Source organism: Artemia franciscana, chromosome 3, assembly GCF_032884065.1.
Source record: "Artemia franciscana chromosome 3, ASM3288406v1, whole genome shotgun sequence".
In the NCBI taxonomy this organism is placed as follows: Eukaryota; Metazoa; Arthropoda; class Branchiopoda; order Anostraca; family Artemiidae; genus Artemia; species Artemia franciscana.
Window position 1 is genome coordinate 30,124,827 of NC_088865.1, and position 20,107 is coordinate 30,144,933.

The 20,107-nt window shown below is 35.3% G+C and overlaps 2 protein-coding genes across 2 annotated transcripts in view; one reads left to right on the plus strand and one right to left on the minus strand.

Annotated features, from left to right (window-relative positions):
• Positions 1 to 1,183: 1,183 nt before the first annotated feature.
• LOC136025140 (uncharacterized) overlaps positions 1,184 to 20,107 on the minus strand; it is a gene marked incomplete in the record, with an annotated part of 224,685 nt that continues 205,761 nt past the window's right edge. The window contains 1 exon segment of the mRNA XM_065700889.1: positions 1,184 to 4,026. Within this exon segment, the coding sequence (XP_065556961.1) occupies positions 3,801 to 4,026 (226 nt within the window).
• LOC136025137 (delta-1-pyrroline-5-carboxylate synthase-like) overlaps positions 5,777 to 20,107 on the plus strand; it is a 127,727-nt gene continuing 113,396 nt past the window's right edge. Inside the window, exon 1 of the mRNA XM_065700886.1 lies at positions 5,777 to 5,894. The gene's annotated coding sequence lies outside the window, so the exon portion shown is untranslated. The remainder of the gene's footprint in view (positions 5,895 to 20,107) is intronic.

Below are 20,107 nucleotides of genomic sequence, written 5' to 3' on the forward strand. Positions count from 1 at the left end.
CCTAATCTATATATATATATATATATATATATATATATATATATATATATATATATATATATATATATATATATATATATATATATATATATATATATATATCTGTCTTCTATATATATCTATCTTCTATATATATATAAACTAGCAGTGGGGTGGTGCTTCGCGCCACCCCAACACCTAGTTGGTGGGGCGCTTCGCGCCCCCAAAGCCAACCGCTCGCTAAATCGTTACGCGCCACATTAGTTACGCGCCATTGTAGTTGTGTCCCTGTGTCCCACCTGTGAATATAGAAATATATATATATATATATATATATATATATATATATATATATATATATATATATATATATATATATATATATATATATACTAGCTGTTGGGGTGGCGCTTCGCGCCACCCCAACACCTAGTTGGTGGGGCGCTTCGCGCCCCCAAGCCCCCCCGCGCGCGTAAGTCGTTACGCGCCATATTAGTTACGCGCCATTGTAGTTGTGTCCCTGTGTCCCACGTATTCAGATCTATACCTCATTATTCTAATGATGTGTCCCTGTGTCCCGGTCGTCATTTGTGTCCCGGTGTCCCAGTTTGTAATTTCTCTTTGAGTGTCCCGGTCGTCATTTACATTCCCTGTGTCCCGGTGTCCCGGTCGTCATTTGTGTCCCGGTGTCCCGGTCTGTAATTTCTATTCGAACATTCCCTGTGTCCCGGTCGTCATTCATATATCCCGCCTGTGCCCCCGGCGTCCCCGTTGTAGTTGTGCCCCTGTGTCCCGGTCGTCATTTATATTCCCTGTGTCCCGGTCGTGATTTGTGTCCGGGTGTCCCAGTCTGTAATTTCTCTTTGAGGTTCCCGGTCGTCACTTATATTCCCTCTGTCTCGGTCGTCATTTGTGTCCCGGTCTGTAATTTCTCTTTGAGTGTTTTTCTTTTTAGTTTTTTACCTTTTTTCTTTTTTCAGTTTTCTTTTTCTTCTTTATTTTTCAGCGTTCGTCATAAATTACGACAACTAATTTCATGACGTCAGCCGACAAAGAAACATGACGTCACCTGATCCACAGATCCACAGACAGACAACTTATTTTTATATATATAGATATATATAGATAGATATAAATATGTGTTTTTAACTATGTAAAAATTGCGAATATACAACATTCTTCGATGTTCCATTGTCTGTGCATACAAACAGATTGTCAGGTTTACCGACTCTTGAACATGCAACATAAAACTGTCCATGGGAAAAACAATCCGTATTCAGATCTATACCTGATTATTCTAATGATTGCCCTTGAGCTTTGTTGATGGTGATTGTTAATCGAACATTCCCTGTGTCTGCATCGTCATTTATATATCCCCCTGTGCCCCCGGCATCCCCCTTGTAGTTGTGTCCCTGTGTCCTGGTCGTCATTTATATTCCCAGTATCCCGGTCGTCATTTGTGTCCCAGGTTCCCAGTCTGTAATTTCTCTTTGAGCGTCCCGGTCGTCATTTATCTTTCCTGTGTACCGGTCTTCATTTGTGTCCCGGTCTGTAATTTATCTTTGAGTGTCCTGGTTGTCATTTATGTCTCCCGGTCGTTATTTGTTTCCCAGTGTCCCAGTCTGTAATTTCTCTTTGAGTGTCCCGGTCGTCATTTATATTCCCTGTGTCCCGGTTTTTAGTTTTCTTTTTCTCCATTATTTTTCAGTTTTTTCCTTTTTTTAGTTTTTTTTCGTTTTCAGTTTTTAGTTTTTTTAGTTTTTTTTATTAGTTTTTATTTTATTTTTTTTAGTTTTTTTTGTAGTTTTACCTTTTTTAGTTTTTTTCCTTTTTTATTTTTTTAGTTTTCTAGCTTTTTTAGTATTTTCAATTTAGTTTTTTTGTAGTTTTTACCTTTTTTAGTTTTTTTTTCTTCTTTTGTATTAATGCTAAAGCCAAGGTTCAAACCTGGAACCTCTCGGACCTGGAACCTGGAACATAACGCTTTGCTAACTCAGCTACTTCGGCTTGAATACAATCGTTTTTGAATTGGTATATGATGAAATAATTCAGACGTCATATAATGACGTCACTCGACAGACAGACAGACACCTTATTTATATATATATAGATAAGTTGTTTGTGTGTTGTGTGTTGACTGACGTCACGCATGTTTGTCGACTGACGTCATGTTTGTCGACTGACGTCATTATAAGGATTGATTATTATGCCGTCTTGGAGTTGTTTGTCGACTGACGTCATGTTTGTCGACTGTATATGACGTCATTATAAGTATATAAGAAGGCCTTTCAAAGAGAAAATTTTAATATAGATCTTAAAATGACAGAAGAAACAGCAAAGGAAGCTGCTCAAAGAGTTAATTCAAAGAGAAATTTTAGTATAAATCCTACAATAGCAGAAGAAACAGCCGAGAAAGCTGCTCAAAGAATTAATGCGACCCGGACACTCAAAGAGAAATTACAGACCGGGACAAAGGGACACAAATGACAAGCGGGACACAGGGAATATAAATGACGACCGGGACACTCAAAGAGAAATTACAGACCGAGACATCGGGACACAAATGACGACAGGGACACAGGGAATATAAATGACGACCGGAACACAGGGACACAACTACAACGGGGACGCCGGAAGGGCACATGGGGGATATATAAATGACGACGGGGCCACAGGGAATATTCGATTTGCAATTACCATCAACATGATAGCGATGATGATTGGGTTTGGGATTTTGACTTGGATAAGGTCATCAATGCCTACCAGATTTAAGTTAAAAAACAAAGGTTTGGCGATATGTATTTCATAGTGACGAAAGACAAGCCAAGGTAAAACAAACCAAACAACTTGAAAGTAATACCGATGATAAAAAAACGACGTTGAAAAGACTATCGTTTCCCAGTTGAAACATCTTTTCCACAAAAATAATAATTTAGTGCTTCTGTTCAAAACAGCAATCGAATTGATGCCTACTGATACGCAACTATCAACAAAGTGCCAATCGTTATGGTCGGTGATCAGTTCTTACCTCGAGATAATATTCTTTATAGGCGAAACAATCAGTTGACAAGAATTGCTTAAACTCATCGATGCTAATCGTACTGCTTCTATTTCTACATGTGTAGAATGGGATCGTGAACAAAGTTACAACACAATTGATCTATTGTCGTATGTTACAGACCGGGACACCGGGACACAAGGAATATAAATGATGACCGGGACACGCGAACATGGGACAGTGAAGTATGTTGTATATTCGCAAGTTTTACATAGTTAAAAACATATGTATATGTCTATCTATATTCAAAGGTGTGACAAAGGGACACAACTACAATGGTGTGTAACTAATACGTTTTCAACGTTGGTTTTCAACCTTTTGAAGCATCATTAATCAAGCTTGGGGTCCATAAATCTGTCTAACAGAAAAATTGGCTTCCTTTGTCTGCATTCCGAAGTGTGGAACAAACAGTACCACCCAATTTTTCCGGTGGAACACTAACATATATCACTGTCAATAAATAAGTAAAATCCAAAAAGAAAAGATATTATAATGAATAGGCAAGTTAAACTCAAAATAAGTTGAAACTACCACAAAAAACAGTAGTCTAACTGTCCCCGTGCGTTCAAAAGACCAAAGAATGATTTGAGCGTTTCTGAAAACAACACAAATTTCAAATATTTTCTCTAATAAATTAGCTAAATCCGAATTAGTTAAGACTCTCAGGAACAAAAATGAGCACACATTAAACTTTTGATCCTCATTTATTTTCTCTTCAGTTGTTCCAAAGGAATAACAATTGGATACCTTAAACGTTTACCTTTTAAAGATACCTTAAACGTATCTTATGTATATCATTCTCCCTTGTCCACCTTTCACCTTCTTTAATCCTTCGACGGCATTCCAATCTTGTATCCATTACATTGGGTGAATCCACTGAAAAGTTGTACCTTATTTGAATGGCGAAATCGGAGCTATACCTGAGACCACATTTCGTGCAATACACAGTTTGGGATTTGACAACACCATTTTCAACAACGATAGTGGTTTCAACACCGTTTTCAACCACCTTATAGGTTGCAATTTCATTGTTTTCAACTATACGCTACTATTATTACTAATTCTAGTACTACTACTGACACTAAATATAAGGCTACCACAATTAATCTAAATGCTACTACCACTATTACTGTTAGTACTGCTACTATTACTACTACTGCTGCTAAATCTAAGGGTTTCAAGGCAAATATGTGGGGACTATTGAAACTTTATTGACGTTAATCAGAACTCACCAAGGCCACACAAGTTGTCAAGGGTACTTATCGGCAAAGCTTCTGGAACGGTTGATGGTATTAAGTTCAGACTTTTGGCGCGTGTTGGAGGGGATGTCGAAGAAACTAAATGTGCCATTGAGCACATTTAGGAATATTTTGAAACTTTCAAGGAATATTTAGCAGAATGTTGAACTAAATCAAAACGAACTAAGAGTATGTAGATTGTGAAAAAGGTGACGAAATAATATTTCTAGAACGGCTTACACTATTAGGTTGACCTTTTAGGTTAAGTTGTGGCGGATTTTGAACTAGCCAGAAGGCACTATGTGTATAATATTAATACTACGATTAGATTTACTCTAACTTATGACATTAAGGGTATTAAGAGGATACTTTTAGGGAAAGTTTACGGGATTTTCAATTGATAGAAAAATTATATGCATGCAGGTTTCCAAAAGGATATATAAGCAATATCAAAAGCAGCAACGCTCTATAATAGCTAGCAATATCATTTAAGCTTTTAATGAAGCTAATTCGGTTCGCAATTAAAAGTTCTAGCGCTCTTTTAAGAGTAAAAAGTGATTGGAGACAAACAGCCCTCCTAGCACATCCAATCCTGATTTTCCAAACACATCCAATCAACATTTTGAGACAATCATTTTTTTCAGCATAGAAGAACGGTCCAGTAACTATGTTTCAAGGGATCTTGGGTGTATCGACTCTAGGAGTTTACCCCCCCCCCCCGGCAACTACCTCCCCTGAAAATATCCACGGAAAATATCACCCCGGAAAATACCTCTGCGGGAAAAGTCCCTCTCCACAGAAAATACGCCCCGGAAAATATCCATCCTAGAAAAAACTCCCCCGAGGAAAAAAAGCGAGGAAAATACCCACCCACCGCGGAAAATACCTCCCGGAAAATACCCTCCCGTGGAAGGTAGTTTATTTGAGAGGGGGAGGTTCCTTAGGAGGGTATTTTTCGAAGGGCTGGGGCTATTTTTCAGTGGTTTGTATTTTCTGCGGGGGGTATTTTCTGCGGTAGTATATTTTCTGTGGGGTATTTTCTGGGGGGGGGGGGCTAGGAATATTAGTGAGAAAGTTTTATGTTTAATAGAGAGGAGAAGGGGCTTGTATAGGAATTATCTGAGTGATAAATCATATGAAAACAAAAGGAATGTAAAGAAAGTGGAGAAAGCATTAAAATATGAACTAAGGAGGTGTTAAGTGGAGGCCATGGATAAAATTGCCGAGGATCTGGAAGATGCAGCTAGACGGCACAATAGTAAAATATTGTACTGGCATGTTTATAAATTGAGAGGGAGTAGTCAATTTGGACTTGTTCCAGTTAAATATAGGAACGGGACCACTATTAGTGATAAGGAAAGAGTTAAAGAGATGGGATGAACATTTTAAGAATGTGCGAAATCGAGATAGAGTTGTAGGAAAAGCTATAGAGGAAAATGAAAAGGTTTGTGATACCTTGGATGTGAAGGAGGATTGTTTTGTGAGGATGAATTGGCGATAGAACTAAAAAGCAATAAGGCTCCAGGTGCTGATAGTGTGGTAAATGAGTTTCTTAAATATGGTGCTTCTGAGGTTAGAAATAAGCTCCTGGAGACTATGAATTGGATTTATTAAAAAAGGTAAAGTACCAAACGACTTTATGAAAACCTTAATTAAACCATTGTACAAGAAAGGTGATAAGAGACAGTGTGGTAATTATCGAGGCATTAAACTGGTCTCTGTAGGTACCAAATTACTTAGTAATATGATAGTTTTTAGACTGAGAGATGCTTTAGACAAAGTTTTGTATATGTATATGTACATCTATATGTATAAAAGAACATATAGATGTTCTTTTGATAATCTGTATATTTTATATATTCTTGAAATTGTCATCTTAACCCTCTTAAACTAAGAAGTAGTTGCAATAGAAGTAGTAGTTGGAGTAACAGTAATAGTAGCAATAGTAGTAGTAAATGTAGCTTCATATTCAACTGTTACTGGAATATTTCTCTTAAATTCTTATCCCGGAGTCTACCAGTATCTTCTCAGAAGATACTTTTACCCTAGCTAAATTTACTACTTATTAGTAAATTTAATACTTTATACACTACTAGCTGGTTATCTTTACTTTAACATCAATAATAACACTGCTATATACCCTAGTATCGTATATTAAACGCGTATTTAAAAGCTAGTGGCCATACACACACAAAAAAATACACAAAAATCGAAGAAATCGAACAGTAGCACATAACACTTCGAAATCAAAACTACCGTGCCTCTAAAGGATTCTCTATAAAACTTCCCACCGCGATAATTATCTCCCTAGAAGAGGTTTATAAGATATCTGGGAGTCATGGTGCATCCTCCCACCAGAAAAAACTATTCAAACTTTGGCAATTACCCATAAAATGTTCCAGGTCATCCCCACATTCTCCAAAAAAGGGGTCATATTGATTCTTCCATCTACAAATACGACCTTGCATCTATCCATATTTTTAACGAGACTGGGCATTATTGTCCCCTTACGAAAATAACAAATTTCGATCCGGCCTCCTTTCTATTTGTTCCTGTAACTGTAAGGAAAATTAAGTTTGACTCTTTCTCTCAATTCTTCTTTTTATAACAGTAAAAAACTTTAGCGTAAAGAGCGGGGCGTTAATGTGGAAGCAGCCTCTTTCATATACGAAGTAATTTCTGTTCGTTTTAAGTTTTAATGTCACTCCTTACTTTCAGTTAAAAAAACTTGTTTTTTATTTAATTTCTGAACGTTTTTGAATCAATGCATGTTTTGATTTTGGCTCTCCGCAGAGGAATAATTAAAACGAAATTTGCATTTTTTTTTGCTAAATGGCTTTCTCATAATTTTGATCGAACGATTTTGAGAAAAAAAGAGCGGGGGAGGAAGCCTAGCTGCCCTCCGATTTTTTGGTTAATTAAAAAGGCAACTAGAATTTTTAATTTTTTACGAATCTTTTTATTAGTAAAAGATTTACGTAACTTATAAATTAGCTTACGTAAAGAACTTTTGTATTCTCATATTTTTATTACATATATGAGGGGGTTCGCCCCCTCGTCAGTACCTCGCTCTTTACACTGAAGCTTAAATTTTGTCCCAATTAATTAAGAATGACCCCTGAATCACAAAAGCCGTAGAATAAATAGTTGAAATTACTAAAAATACTTTAGCGTAAAGAGCGAGGTATTAAGAGGAGGTGAGCCCCTCATATGGGTAATAATTTCTGTTTGTTTTAAGTTTGAATGCTGTTCCTTACTTCCAGCTGAAAGAACTTTTTCATATTTATTTTTTCATTGTTTTTTTTTTTAATAATGCTAGTAAATCCTGCGCTCTCTTCATGGAGATTTCCTTCCCCCATGACAGATTATCGATGGAAAGTTCCCCCAGCATATCCCCCTCTTCTCAACCCCTTCCCCAGCCAAAAAAATCCTCCTGAAAACGCCTGTACACTTCCCAATAACCATTACTATATGTAAGCACTGGTCAAAGTTTGTAACTTGTTTCCCCTCCCACGGGGACTATGGGGGACTAAATCGTCCCCAAAGACATAGTTATAAGGTTTTTCGACTACGTTGAATAAAATTTCTATCTCAGAATTTTGATCCGTTGACTTTGGTAAAATAATTAGCGTGGGAGGGGGCCTAGGTGCCCTCCAATTTTTTGGTCACTTAAAAAGGGCACTAGAACTTTTCATTTCCGTTAGAATAAGCCCTCTTGCAACATTCTAGGACAACTGGGTCGATACGATCACCCCTGGGGAAAAAAAAAAAAAAAACAAATAAACACGCATCCGTGATCTGCCTTCTGGCAAAAATACAAAATTCCACATTTTTGTAGATAGGAGCTTGAAACTACTACAGTAGGGTTCTCTGATAAGTTGAATCTGATGGTGTGATTTTCGTTAAGATTCTATGACTTCTAGGGGGCGTTTCCCCCTATTTTCTAAAATAACGCAAATTTTCTCAGGCTTGTAACTTTTGATGAGTAAGACTAAACTTGATGAAACTTATATATTTAAAATCAGCATTAAAATGCGATTCTTTTGATGTAGGTATTGGTATCAAAATTCCATTTTTTAGAGTTTTGGTTACTATTGAGCTGGGTCGCTCCTTACTACAGTTCGTTACCACGAACTGTTTGAAAGAATATAAGTCTTCGGTGTTTTATTATATTTTTTTTTCTGCAAAGGAACTTTATATGGAAAGGGTAGTCGTATAAACTCAGGAGCAGAATAAGCTGATTGGAAATTCAGAGTTCTAGTCCCGTTTTTAATATTCAAAGTAACTATTCTTCCAGCTTCGACATCCCCTGCTCCTGAGGCAAGGACTATAAATTATACTAGCCTACTTATCTATTGTTAACATAAAAGGTTTATATAGAAGCAGTGGTTGTTTTAAATATAAAAGAGGCTTATTTGTTTGGAAATACAATAGTCAAATGTGACTATAGGGTAACCCCCCCCCCCTCTGACCTATTTAACCCAAATATATCCGACGAAAATTTTTATATAGCCAATTCGTTCAAAATATTCCAAAGACCACATAACAAAAGCTCTGGGATCGACACAACCTCCTAGAGCCCGGTGACAAGTGTTGTAAGTTATGCTCCTGGGCAACATAATTTTGTATGAAAGGGGTGGTTGCATAAACTTTGGAAAGGGCTCATTTCATTGGATCTTGAACGTCTGGAGGGGATCATTTGATTGGAAATCGTTAGTTCTAGCGTCCTTTTTGAGAGTCAAAAGTGAATGGAGGGCAATTAGACCCCCCTTCACTCCTTCTTTTCACCATACGCACCAGTTCAAAATTTTGAGCTAGCTATTTCGTCCAAAATAGTCCCGAGATCATACAGCAATACTTCCAAGATTGACACAACCTGCAAAGCCTAAAGGTAATAATTAAAAGGTTTTTATCGAAAAGATTGTCGTGTAAACTTTGGTGGATACTAATTTGACTGAAAACTTGAAGGTTCTTGTTCACTTTTTAAGAGTAAAAAATGATCAGAAGGCAACTAACCCCCCCCCCCCCTATCCTCTATTTGTTAATTGAATCCGACCAAGATTTTGAGGTAGCCATTTTGTTGAAATAGTCGACAGATCATAAAACGATGCCTCAAGGGTTGAGTTTTAATTAGTTTTACAAGTGATGTCTAAACAAAAATTTATACCGATTATTTAAACACAAAACGACTGGAAATCACTGCTAAAGAATAAATAAAACCCAAAACAAACAGAAATCAAAATTAATGATCATAGCAAACACAAAGATAACTTGTGAAAATACAGATGAATAAATTAATCTTAAGCAGCTTGAATGTTCTATTATTTATTTCCAGGATGCCCTTTACATTGAAAGGTTGGTCGTATAAACTTTGGAGGTGGCTCATTTTACCGGGAATTTTAAGAAGTTATAGATATTTTTAAGAGTCAAAAGTGATCGAAGAGCCACTACCCCTCCCCCAAGCTTTCTTTTCCAAAAACGTATCTGATCAAAATTTTCAGATAGTCATTTTGTTCAAAAGAGCCTAAACTTTAAACGGCTATTTTTCTCAGGCTGACAATCCCCCTCAAAATTTTGAGATAGTCACTTGGTTCAAATCAGTCTTAAGGTAAAATAACTGGTGTAAATGTATGAGCATTTAACTACATAAGGAGACATGTTAAGGAAACAATTATTACTTTTTAATATACAAAATAATCCTAGTTAACATATTTTATAGCGGGAGGACCTTTATCTTAGTAGTATGGGGTTAGACACCTCAGGGGGGGGGGACATAATTTATTCCATCACTATAGCCTCAATGGGTCCAGGAGGAACATATTATATTCCATCACTATAGCCTCAATGGGTCCAGATGGGACATAATCTATTCTATCTCTATAGCCTCAACAGGTACAGAGGGAGTATTATTTATTCCATCGCTATATCCTTAATGGGACAAGTGGGAACATAATTCGCTTCATCAATATAGCCTCAACAGGTACATAGTGCACATAATTTGTTCCATTGCTATAGCCTCAATCGGTCCATGGGGAACATAATTTATTTTATCATTATAGCCTCAATCTGTCCAGGTAGAACATACTTTATTTCATCGTTATAAGCTCAACAGATGCAGGGGGAACATAATTTATCCCATCGGTATAGCTTCAATTGGTCCAGGGGGAACATAATTTCTTCCTTAGCTATAGCCTCAACAGCGCCGACAGATACACAATTTGTTCCCTCACTATAGCCAAAACAGATCCGACAGATACATAATTTATACCATCGCTATAGCCTCAATGGCTACAGGAGATATATAATTTATTTCATCGTTATAGCCTCAACGGGTCCCGGAAATACATAAGTTATTACACCAGTATAGCCTAATTAGGTCCAACAGATACAAAATGTACACATTACTGCCGGTGAACACTTAATATTTTCTAATTCCCTTCACAGAGTCAGACACATACACAAACAAAGACAGGTACAGAGACACAGAGACAGGCAAACACCCGCTCAGACGCACAGGCACCAAGAGAGAGAGACTAAAACAGCCATTCAGAAACACAGGCACAGAGAGTGGGAGAAACAAAACAAAAAAAGAGATACAGAGTAAGATACACAAAAACAGACAGAGGGACAAGAAAAGAGCCACTAAGATACTCATGCAAAAAGAGAAAGACAAGCAAATAGCCGATCAGAACACTTTCCTTCGCACCACCCCTTTCGTTACTTGGACAAGTTAAACATAGCGCTACACTTTTCATCAAGATTGCACTCCATTTATGGGGTGTTTTATCCCTTTTTCTAAAATAACGATGAATATTATTATTTTGGCGAGTACAAAAATATGTAAAAAAATAGTAATTGATGTATGCATTTTTGGAAAAAAGCTCATTCTCCAAAGAAGATAAATACGAGTTTTCTTTTTTGGAAGAATTTTGAATTTAAGAGATGTTTTTCTGCCGATTTATTTCTATTTTTGAGAGGCTTTAATACCCATAATGGCGTCTATAGATGGGACTATAGACTATAGACTTATAGTCTATAGACGTCTATAGACTTCTATAGATGGGTGTACATCCTAAAGGATGTACAGCCAGAAACAAGTATAGATTTTTTAAATGAAGATCCCACAAAAGACGAGTAAGGGATACCTTAGTGAAAAAGAAATAAATGGGACGGACATTTACTGGAGTTTAATTTAAGAAGAATTGTGAAGATGAGGATGGGTAAGAACGAGTTTCCGGAGGGGGAAAGAGGGCGGGCTTTATATTTTCTAGTGGGATTTCACAGTGTTTTTGATTATATTTTAGTAGATATGTCTCTTCAATGTTCTGTTTTATGGATTTTCAGGTTCGGTTTGTGGCTGGGTCTGATCGTATGCCCGTTTGGTTTCATTAAGATTCTTTTGTAGGAATCAGGATGAGTCAAGTATTGTTGACCCATGATACAAAGGGAGTTTGTAAAACGAAGTCAGAACAATAGGGAAATAATTTTTTTTTATTTAGCTGAATCCCAGCAAGAATTGGAACAAGTATTCCCAAGACAAACTAGGAGATTCCCTAGAGTATGTAACCAATAGTGTATGGTATTCCACAGGGTGCCCAGAAATACACAGCCAAACCGGAAAGGCAAGTACACTAAATTTGATTCATAGCTAAAAAAAAAAGAACCTTATTGTATAACACGCCTGCAGCAATGACCCCATATTCCGAAAAAAGTTTGATATCTCGCAGGAACCCTACATCCTCTTAAAGGGTCGAATCAAAGCAATTATCGCATATACACAAACAGTAGAGAGTACTGAATCGACACTGTAGCCTAAAAATCTGTCAACTAACGTTGGCTAGTTTGACAGCGTGGTGGACCAGCTTTGACACCATTGCTGGAGTTCTCAAAGAGCTAATAGATACAGACACGGACAAGATAATAAAAGTAAAAGCCGAGGTTCTGCATTGCACCATGCTTGGTTTTATTCTAATTCTAATGTTCTTAAGCCAATTCTTGTTGAAGACGAAGGTTCTCGTAGAAAAGCTTTAGATTGAACAGCTTGATCTGGTGATTGCAAACACAAGACTCTGGGCAAAAAAAGACATGTAAAACATCCTTTGCACGAGAACACAGACCAAGGGGTAATCCTTCTTCAAGCTATACGATTCTTTGGGTTTGATTATGCTCTCCAGTTTTGTATTCGAAACCAGCGTTATGCTAATTATTGGTGAAGAAATAGTCAGTAAACATGGGCAACCGATCGTAAAAACCCCTCCCCCACCTAAACATTGTACCTAGTAACGCCCTTGAAGACAAGAAAATTTTTACGAACTAAATTAAAAGGAGAGAGAGAGAGAGAGAGAGAGAGAGAGAGAGAGAGAGAGAGAGAGAGAGAGAGAGAGAGAGAGAGAGAGAGAGAGAGAGAGAGAGAGAGAGAGAGAGAGAGAGAGAGAGAAAGAGAGAGAGAAGTTTATTATTATTAAATAAAAGATAACATAAAATATAATTCAAAATTGAAGCACAATACCCTTATTCCCCCTCGAAAGGATTTATTTTTTAAATTCTTTAAATAGATTTGTTAATCTAATAGTAAATTATCGTAACTGTTTCTAAGATCAGTTATTAAAAAGAAGTTTGATGCAGCCTAAACCTCCAAGATGTTGAATAAACAAAATACTCTTTTTCTCCTAGGGTTTGGGTTTTCCCCAAGGAAAAGTATGGCTATCCATTTAATTTTCGTGCTTACAATTAAAAAAAAATTATCAGACGTTACTATTTATTTATTCTTACACATCAGAGTAGTTAAGTTATAAAGACATCCTCTCAGAATAAATATATTCTAACTAAATATATATAAATATACTAGCTGTTGGGGTGGCGCTTCGCGCCACCCCAACACCTAGTTGGTGGGGGCGCTTCGCGCCCCCCCAAAGCCCCCCCGCGCGCGTAAGTCGTTACGCGCCATATTAGTTACGCGCCATTGTAGTTGTGTCCCTATGTCCCACCTGTGAATATATATATATATATATATATATATATATATATATATATATATATATATATATATATATATATATATATATGTTTTTAACTACGTAAAACTTGCGAATATACAACATTCTTTGCTGTCCCATTGTCTGTGCATATAAATAGATTGTCAGGTTTACCGACTCTTGAACATGCAACATATAATGGTCCATGGGAAAACAATCCGTATTCAGATCTATACCTCATGATTCTAATGATTGCCCTTGAGCTTTGTTGATAGTGATTGCTAATCGACCATTCCCTGAGTCGCCATCGTCATTTATATATCCCCCTGTGCACCCCGGCGTCCCCTTTGTAGTTATGTCCCTGTGTCCCGGTCGTCATTTATATTCCCTGTGTCCCGGTCGTCATTTGTGTCCCGGTGTTCCAGTCTGTGATTTCTCTTTGAGTGTCCCGGGCGTCATTTATATTCCTTGTGTCCCGGTGTCCCGGTCGTCATTTATATCCCCCTGTGCCCCCCGGCGTCCCCATTGTAGTTGTGTCCCTGTGTCCCGGTCGTCATTTATATTCCCTGTGTCCCGGTCGTCATTTGTATCCCGGTGTCCCGGTCTGTATACACATTCGTTTTTTAGTTTTGTTTTTCTCCTTTATTTTTTTCCTTTTTTCTTTTTTTTCTTTTTTAGTTTATTTAGATTTTAGATTTTTTAGTTTTTTTATTAGTTTTTAGTTTTTTTGTAGTTTTTACCATTTTTTTAGTTTTTTTAGTTTTTTTTTTTTACTTATGTCCTGGTCGTCATTTATACTCCCTGTGTCCCGGTCGTCATACGTCATATGCGGACAAACACGACGTCACTCGACAGACAGACAGACAGACATAACCCACAAACAACTTATTTTTATATATATTTATTCATATTTTTTTAGTTTTCTTTTTCTCTTTTATTTTTCAGTTTTTTCCTTTTTTTTAGTTTTTTTCTTTTTTAGTTTTTATTTTTTTTTAGTTTTTTACCTTTTTTTAGTTTTTTTTTAGTTTTTTTAGTTTTTTAGCTTTTTTAGTTTTTTTATTAGTTTTTATTTTTTTTGTAGTTTTTGCCTTTTTTTATTTTTTTCAGTTTTTTTTTAGTTATTAGATTTTTACCTTTTTTTAGTTTTTTTTAGTTTTTTACTAAATCAGACGTCATATGCGGACAAACACGACGTCACTCGACAGACAGACAGACAGACATAACCCACAAACAACTTATTTTTATATATATTTATTCATATTTTTTTAGTTTTCTTTTTCTCTTTTATTTTTCAGTTTTTTCCTTTTTTTTAGTTTTTTTCTTTTTTAGTTTTTAGTTTTTTACCTTTTTTTAGTTTTTTTTAGTTTTTTTAGTTTTTTAGCTTTTTTAGTTTTTTTATTAGTTTTTATTTTTTTTGTAGTTTTTGCCTTTTTTTTATTTTTTTCAGTTTTTTTTTAGTTATTAGATTTTTACCTTTTTTTAGTTTTTTTTTAGTTTTTTAGCTTTTTTAGTTTTTTTTCTTTTTAGTTTTTTTTGTAGTTTTTACCTTTTTTGGTTTTTTTCTTCTTTTGTATTAGTGTGAAATAATTCAGACGTCATATGCGGACAAACATGACGTCACCTGATCCACAGATCCACAGATCCACACACAGACAACTTATTTTTATATATATACTAGCTGTTGGGGTGGCGCTTCGAGCCACCCCAACACCTAGTTGGTGGGGGCGCTTCGCGCCCCCCCCCAAGCCCCCCCGCGCGCGTAAGTCGTTACGCGCCATAATAGTTACGCGCCATTGTAGTTGTGTCCCTATGTCCCACCTGTGAATATAGATATATATATATATATATATATATATATATATATATATATATATATATATATATATATATATATATATATATATATATATATATATATATATATATATATATATATATATATATATATATATATATATATATATATATATATATATATATATATATATATATATGGTTTTAACTACGTAAAACTTGCGAATATACAACATTCTTTGCTGTCCCATTGTCTTTGCATATAAATAGATTGTCAGGTTTACCGACTCTTGAACATGCAACATATAATGGTCCATGGGAAAACAATCTGTATTCAGATCTATACCTCATGATTCTAATGATTGCCCTTGAGCTTTGTTGATGGTGATTGCTAATCGACCATTCCCTGTCTTTTTAGTTTTTTAGCTTTTTTACTTTTTTTATTAGTTTTTAGTTTTTTTGTAGTTTTTGCCTTTTTTTAGTTTTTTCAGTTTTTTTTTTAGTTTTTTATTGGTTTTTACCTTTATTTTAGCTTATTTTTCAGTTTTTTCCTTTTTTTTAGTTTTTTTTAGTTTTTAGTTTTTTTAGTTTTTTACCTTTTTTTAGTTTTTTTAGTTTTTTAGTTTTTTAGCTTTTTTATTTTTTTTATTAGTTTTTAGTTTTTTTTGTAGTTTTTGCCTTTTTTTTATTTTTTTGTTTTTTAGCTTTTTTATTAGTTTTTAGTTTTTTTTTGTAGTTTTTGCCTTTTTTTAGTTTTTTTAGTTTTTTAGCTTTTTTATTTTTTTTATTAGTTTTTAGTTTTTTTTGTAGTTTTTGCCTTTTTTTAGTTTTTTCAGTTTTGTCGTCACCTGATCCAGTTTTTTCAGGTGACGTCACCTGATCCACGATCCACAGATCCACAGACAACTTATTTTTATATATATAGATAGTTTTTTTTTTTTACTTATGTCCTGGTCGTCATTTATACTCCCTGTGTCCCGGTGCTTTGTTGATTGCTAATCGAACATTCCTTTTGTCCTGGTCGCTTTCTCTTTGAGTTTCGTCATTTATTTTTTTCTTTTTTAGTTCTTTTAGTTTTTACCTTTTTTATTTTTTTTTAGTTTTTTAGATGAAAATTTTTTTTAGTTTTTTCCTTTTTTTCTTTTTAGTTTTTTATTGGTTTTTACCTTTATTTTAGCTTATTTTTCAGTTTTTTCCTTTTTTTTAGTTTTTTTTTTATTTTTTTTAGTTTTTTACCTTTTTTTAGTTTTTTTAGTTTTTTTAGTTTTTTAGCTTTTTTACTTTTTTTATTAGTTTTTAGTTTTTTTTGTAGTTTTTGCCTTTTTTTAGTTTTTTCAGTTTTTTTTTAGTTTTTTATTGGTTTTTACCTTTATTTTAGCTTATTTTTCAGTTTTTTCCTTTTTTTTAGTTTTTTTTAGTTTTTAGTTTTTTAGTTTTTTACCTTTTTTTAGTTTTTTTAGTTTTTTTAGTTTTTTAGCTTTTTTATTTTTTTTATTAGTTTTTAGTTTTTTTTGTAGTTTTTGCCTTTTTTAGTTTTTTTAGTTTTTTAGCTTTTTTATTAGTTTTTAGTTTTTTTTGTAGTTTTTGCCTTTTTTTAGTTTTTTTAGTTTTTTAGCTTTTTTATTTTTTTTATTAGTTTTTAGTTTTTTTTGTAGTTTTTGCCTTTTTTTAGTTTTTTCAGTTTTGACGTCACCTGATCCAGTTTTTTCAGGTGACGTCACCTGATCCATCCACAGACAGACAACTTATTTTTATATAGATTAGATAGATAAAATAAATATAAATATATATAAAAATAAATAAATATAATAAATAAATATATATAGATTCTAACTAAATATATAAGTGCAAGTAGTATTACGTCACCTCGTACAAACATCATACCAGCGGGAAAGTTAAACGTCATTTTAGGTATTTAAGACGATTTACTGAGCTAGAAATGACCAATGAAAAATGACCAATGAAGATAAAATGAATGAGGAGCCTGCACTTGTGAGAAAAGGTTTGAAAACTAAATATTTTTTAAAAGTGAGAGCAGATCCTAATTTGAAGGACGAGATTGGGAGAAAAGGTTCACATATTGCTGCTAAGGATGATCGACTGTATATTTGTCAGCCACTGGCTTACAAGAATGAGGTATATGTGACGGAACCTCTCTTAGAAGAAGGAAAACAAACAGAAAAGGAATACAAACCATTGTTCATACCCAGAAGAGAACAATGTGCTTGTAGGAATATCTCCAACCTTGTAAAGAGCGAACCCCAGTCCTTACTAAACGAGGATCCAATAACTTTGAAAAACATTCCATTTTTTTGGCCAAAGACAGTCTTCGATAGTCACTATTGGATTGCTGTACCTACCTCGAAAAGTTGGGAACGAGACAGTTATCAAGCACAAAATTAGAGCGTTTTTCCCTTCTTGGAAGATAACTACAATAGTTCGTATAGTTGAAAACAATGAAATTGCAACCTATAAGGTGGTTGAAAACGGTGTTAAAACCACTATCGTTGTTGAAAATGGTGTTGTGAAATCTCAAACTGTGTATTGCACGAAATGTGGTCTCAGGAATAGCTCCGATTTCGCCATTCAAATAAGGTACAACTTCTCAGTGGATTCACACAATGTAATGGATACAAGATTGGAATGCAGTCGAAGGATTAAAGAAGGTGAAAGGTGGACAAGGTAGAACGATATACATAAGATACGTTTAAGGTACAATTGGTATTAACAATTGGTTAATACCAATTGCTATTCCTTTGGAACAACTGAAGAGAAAATAATGAGGATTAAAAGTTTAATGTGTGCTCATTTTTGTTCCTGAGAGTCTTAACTAATTCGGATTTAGCAAATTTATTAGAGAAAATATTTGAAATTTGTGTTGTTTTCAGAAACGCTCAAATCATTCTTTGGTCTTTTGAACGCACGGGGACACTTAGACTACTGTTCTTTGTGGTAGTTTCAACTTATTTTGAGTTTAACTTGCCTATTCATTGTAATATCTTTTCTTTTTGGATTTTACTTATTTATTGACAGTGATATATGGTAGTTTTCCACCGGAAAAATTGGGCGGCACTGTTTGTTCCACATTTCGGAATGCAGACAAAGGCAGCCAATTTTTCTGTTAGACAGATTTATGGACCCCAAGCTTGATTAATGATGCTTCGACAGGTTGAAAACCAATGTTGAAAACGTATTAGTTACGCACCATTGTAGTTGTGTCCCTGTGTCACACCTTTGAATAAAGATAGACATATACATATGTTTTTAACTACGTAAAACTTGCGAATATACAATATTCTTCGCTGTCCCATGTTCGCGTGTCCCGGTCGTCATTTATATTCCTTGTGTCCCGGTGTCGCGGTCTGTAACATACGACAATAGATCAATTGTGTTGTAACTTTGTTCATGATCCCATTCTACACATGTAGAAATAGAAGCAGTACGATTAGCATCGATGAGTTTAAGCAATTCTTGTCAGCTGATTGTCTCACCTATAAAGAATATTATCTCGAGGTAAGAACTGATCACCGACCATAACGATTGCCACTTTGTTGATAGTTGCGTATCAGTAGGCATCAATTCGATTGCTGTTTTGAACAGAAGCACTAAATTATTATTTTTGTGGAAAAGATGTTGCAACTGGGAAACGATAGTCCTTTCAACGCCGTTTTTTTTATCATCGGTATCACTTTCAAGTTGTTTGGTTTGTTTTACCTTGGCTTGTCTTTCGTCACTACGAAATACATATCGCCGAAACTTTGTTGTTTAACTTAAATCTGGTAGGCATTGATGACCTTATCCAAGTCAAAATCCCAAACCCAATCATCATCGCTATCATGTTGATGGTAATTGCTAATCTAATATTCCCTGTGTCCCCGTCGTCATTTATATATCCCTCATGTGCCCTTCCGGTGCCCCCGTTGTAGTTGTGTCCCTCTGTTCCGGTAGTCATTTATATTCCCTGTGTCCCGGTCGTCATTTGTGTCCCGATCGTCATTTGTGTCCCGGTGTCCCGGTCTGTAATTTCTCTTTGAGTGTCCGGGTCGCAATAATTCTTTGAGCAGCTTTCTCGGCTGTTTCTTCTGCCATTGTAGGATTTATACTAAAATTTCTCTTTGGATTAACTCTTTGAGCAGCTGCCTTTGCTGTTTCTTCTGTCATTTTAAGATCTATATTAAAATTTTCTCTTTGAAAGGCCTTCTTATATACTTATAATGACGTCATATATAGTCGACAAACATGACGTCAGTCGACAAAGAACTTCATGACGGCATAATACTCAATCCTTATAATGACGTCAGTCGACAAACATGCGTGACGTCAGTCAACACACAACACACAAACAACTTATCTATATACTAGCCCCCCAAGCCCCCCCGCGCGCGTAAGTCGTTACGCGTCATATTAGTTACGCGCCATTGTAGTTGTGTCCCTGTGTCCCACCTGTGAATATAGATAGATTTATATATGTGTTTCAAACTACATAAAAATTGCGAATATACAACATTCTTGGCTTTCCCATTGTCTGTGCATATACAAAGCCGTATGTACTAATAATGACGGCATATGCAAACGCTCTTTTTACAAATAAACAAACATGCATACACACAACTCGTTTTCCGTTTCCAATTGCCAGCAATTGATCTGAAAATGTTCGACCAGAGTCATCGTTTTGCAATCGGACACGCATATGTGTAGTTAATTTTAATGTTTTTACGTGTGCCCATAAATTAGAATTTTTCAGGCAAGCATTCATTTCGTCTGCAGGAGTTGATCTAGGTATTATAGGTAATGTTTGCCTGAAATCTCCCGCAAGCAATATTAATGTGCTGCCAAAGGGTTTCGACTTCCCTCGCAAATCTTTCAAGCATTGATCCAGAGCCTCGAGCGATTTTTTGTGTGCCATTGTGCACTCATCCCAAATAATAAGTTTGCATTGCTGCAATACTTTACCCATCTCAGATGATTTGGAAATATTGCACGTGGAAGTTTCTGTAGAATGCAAATTCAGAGGCAATTTCAAAGCGGAATGAGCAGTTCTTCCACCAGGCAGCAATGTTGCG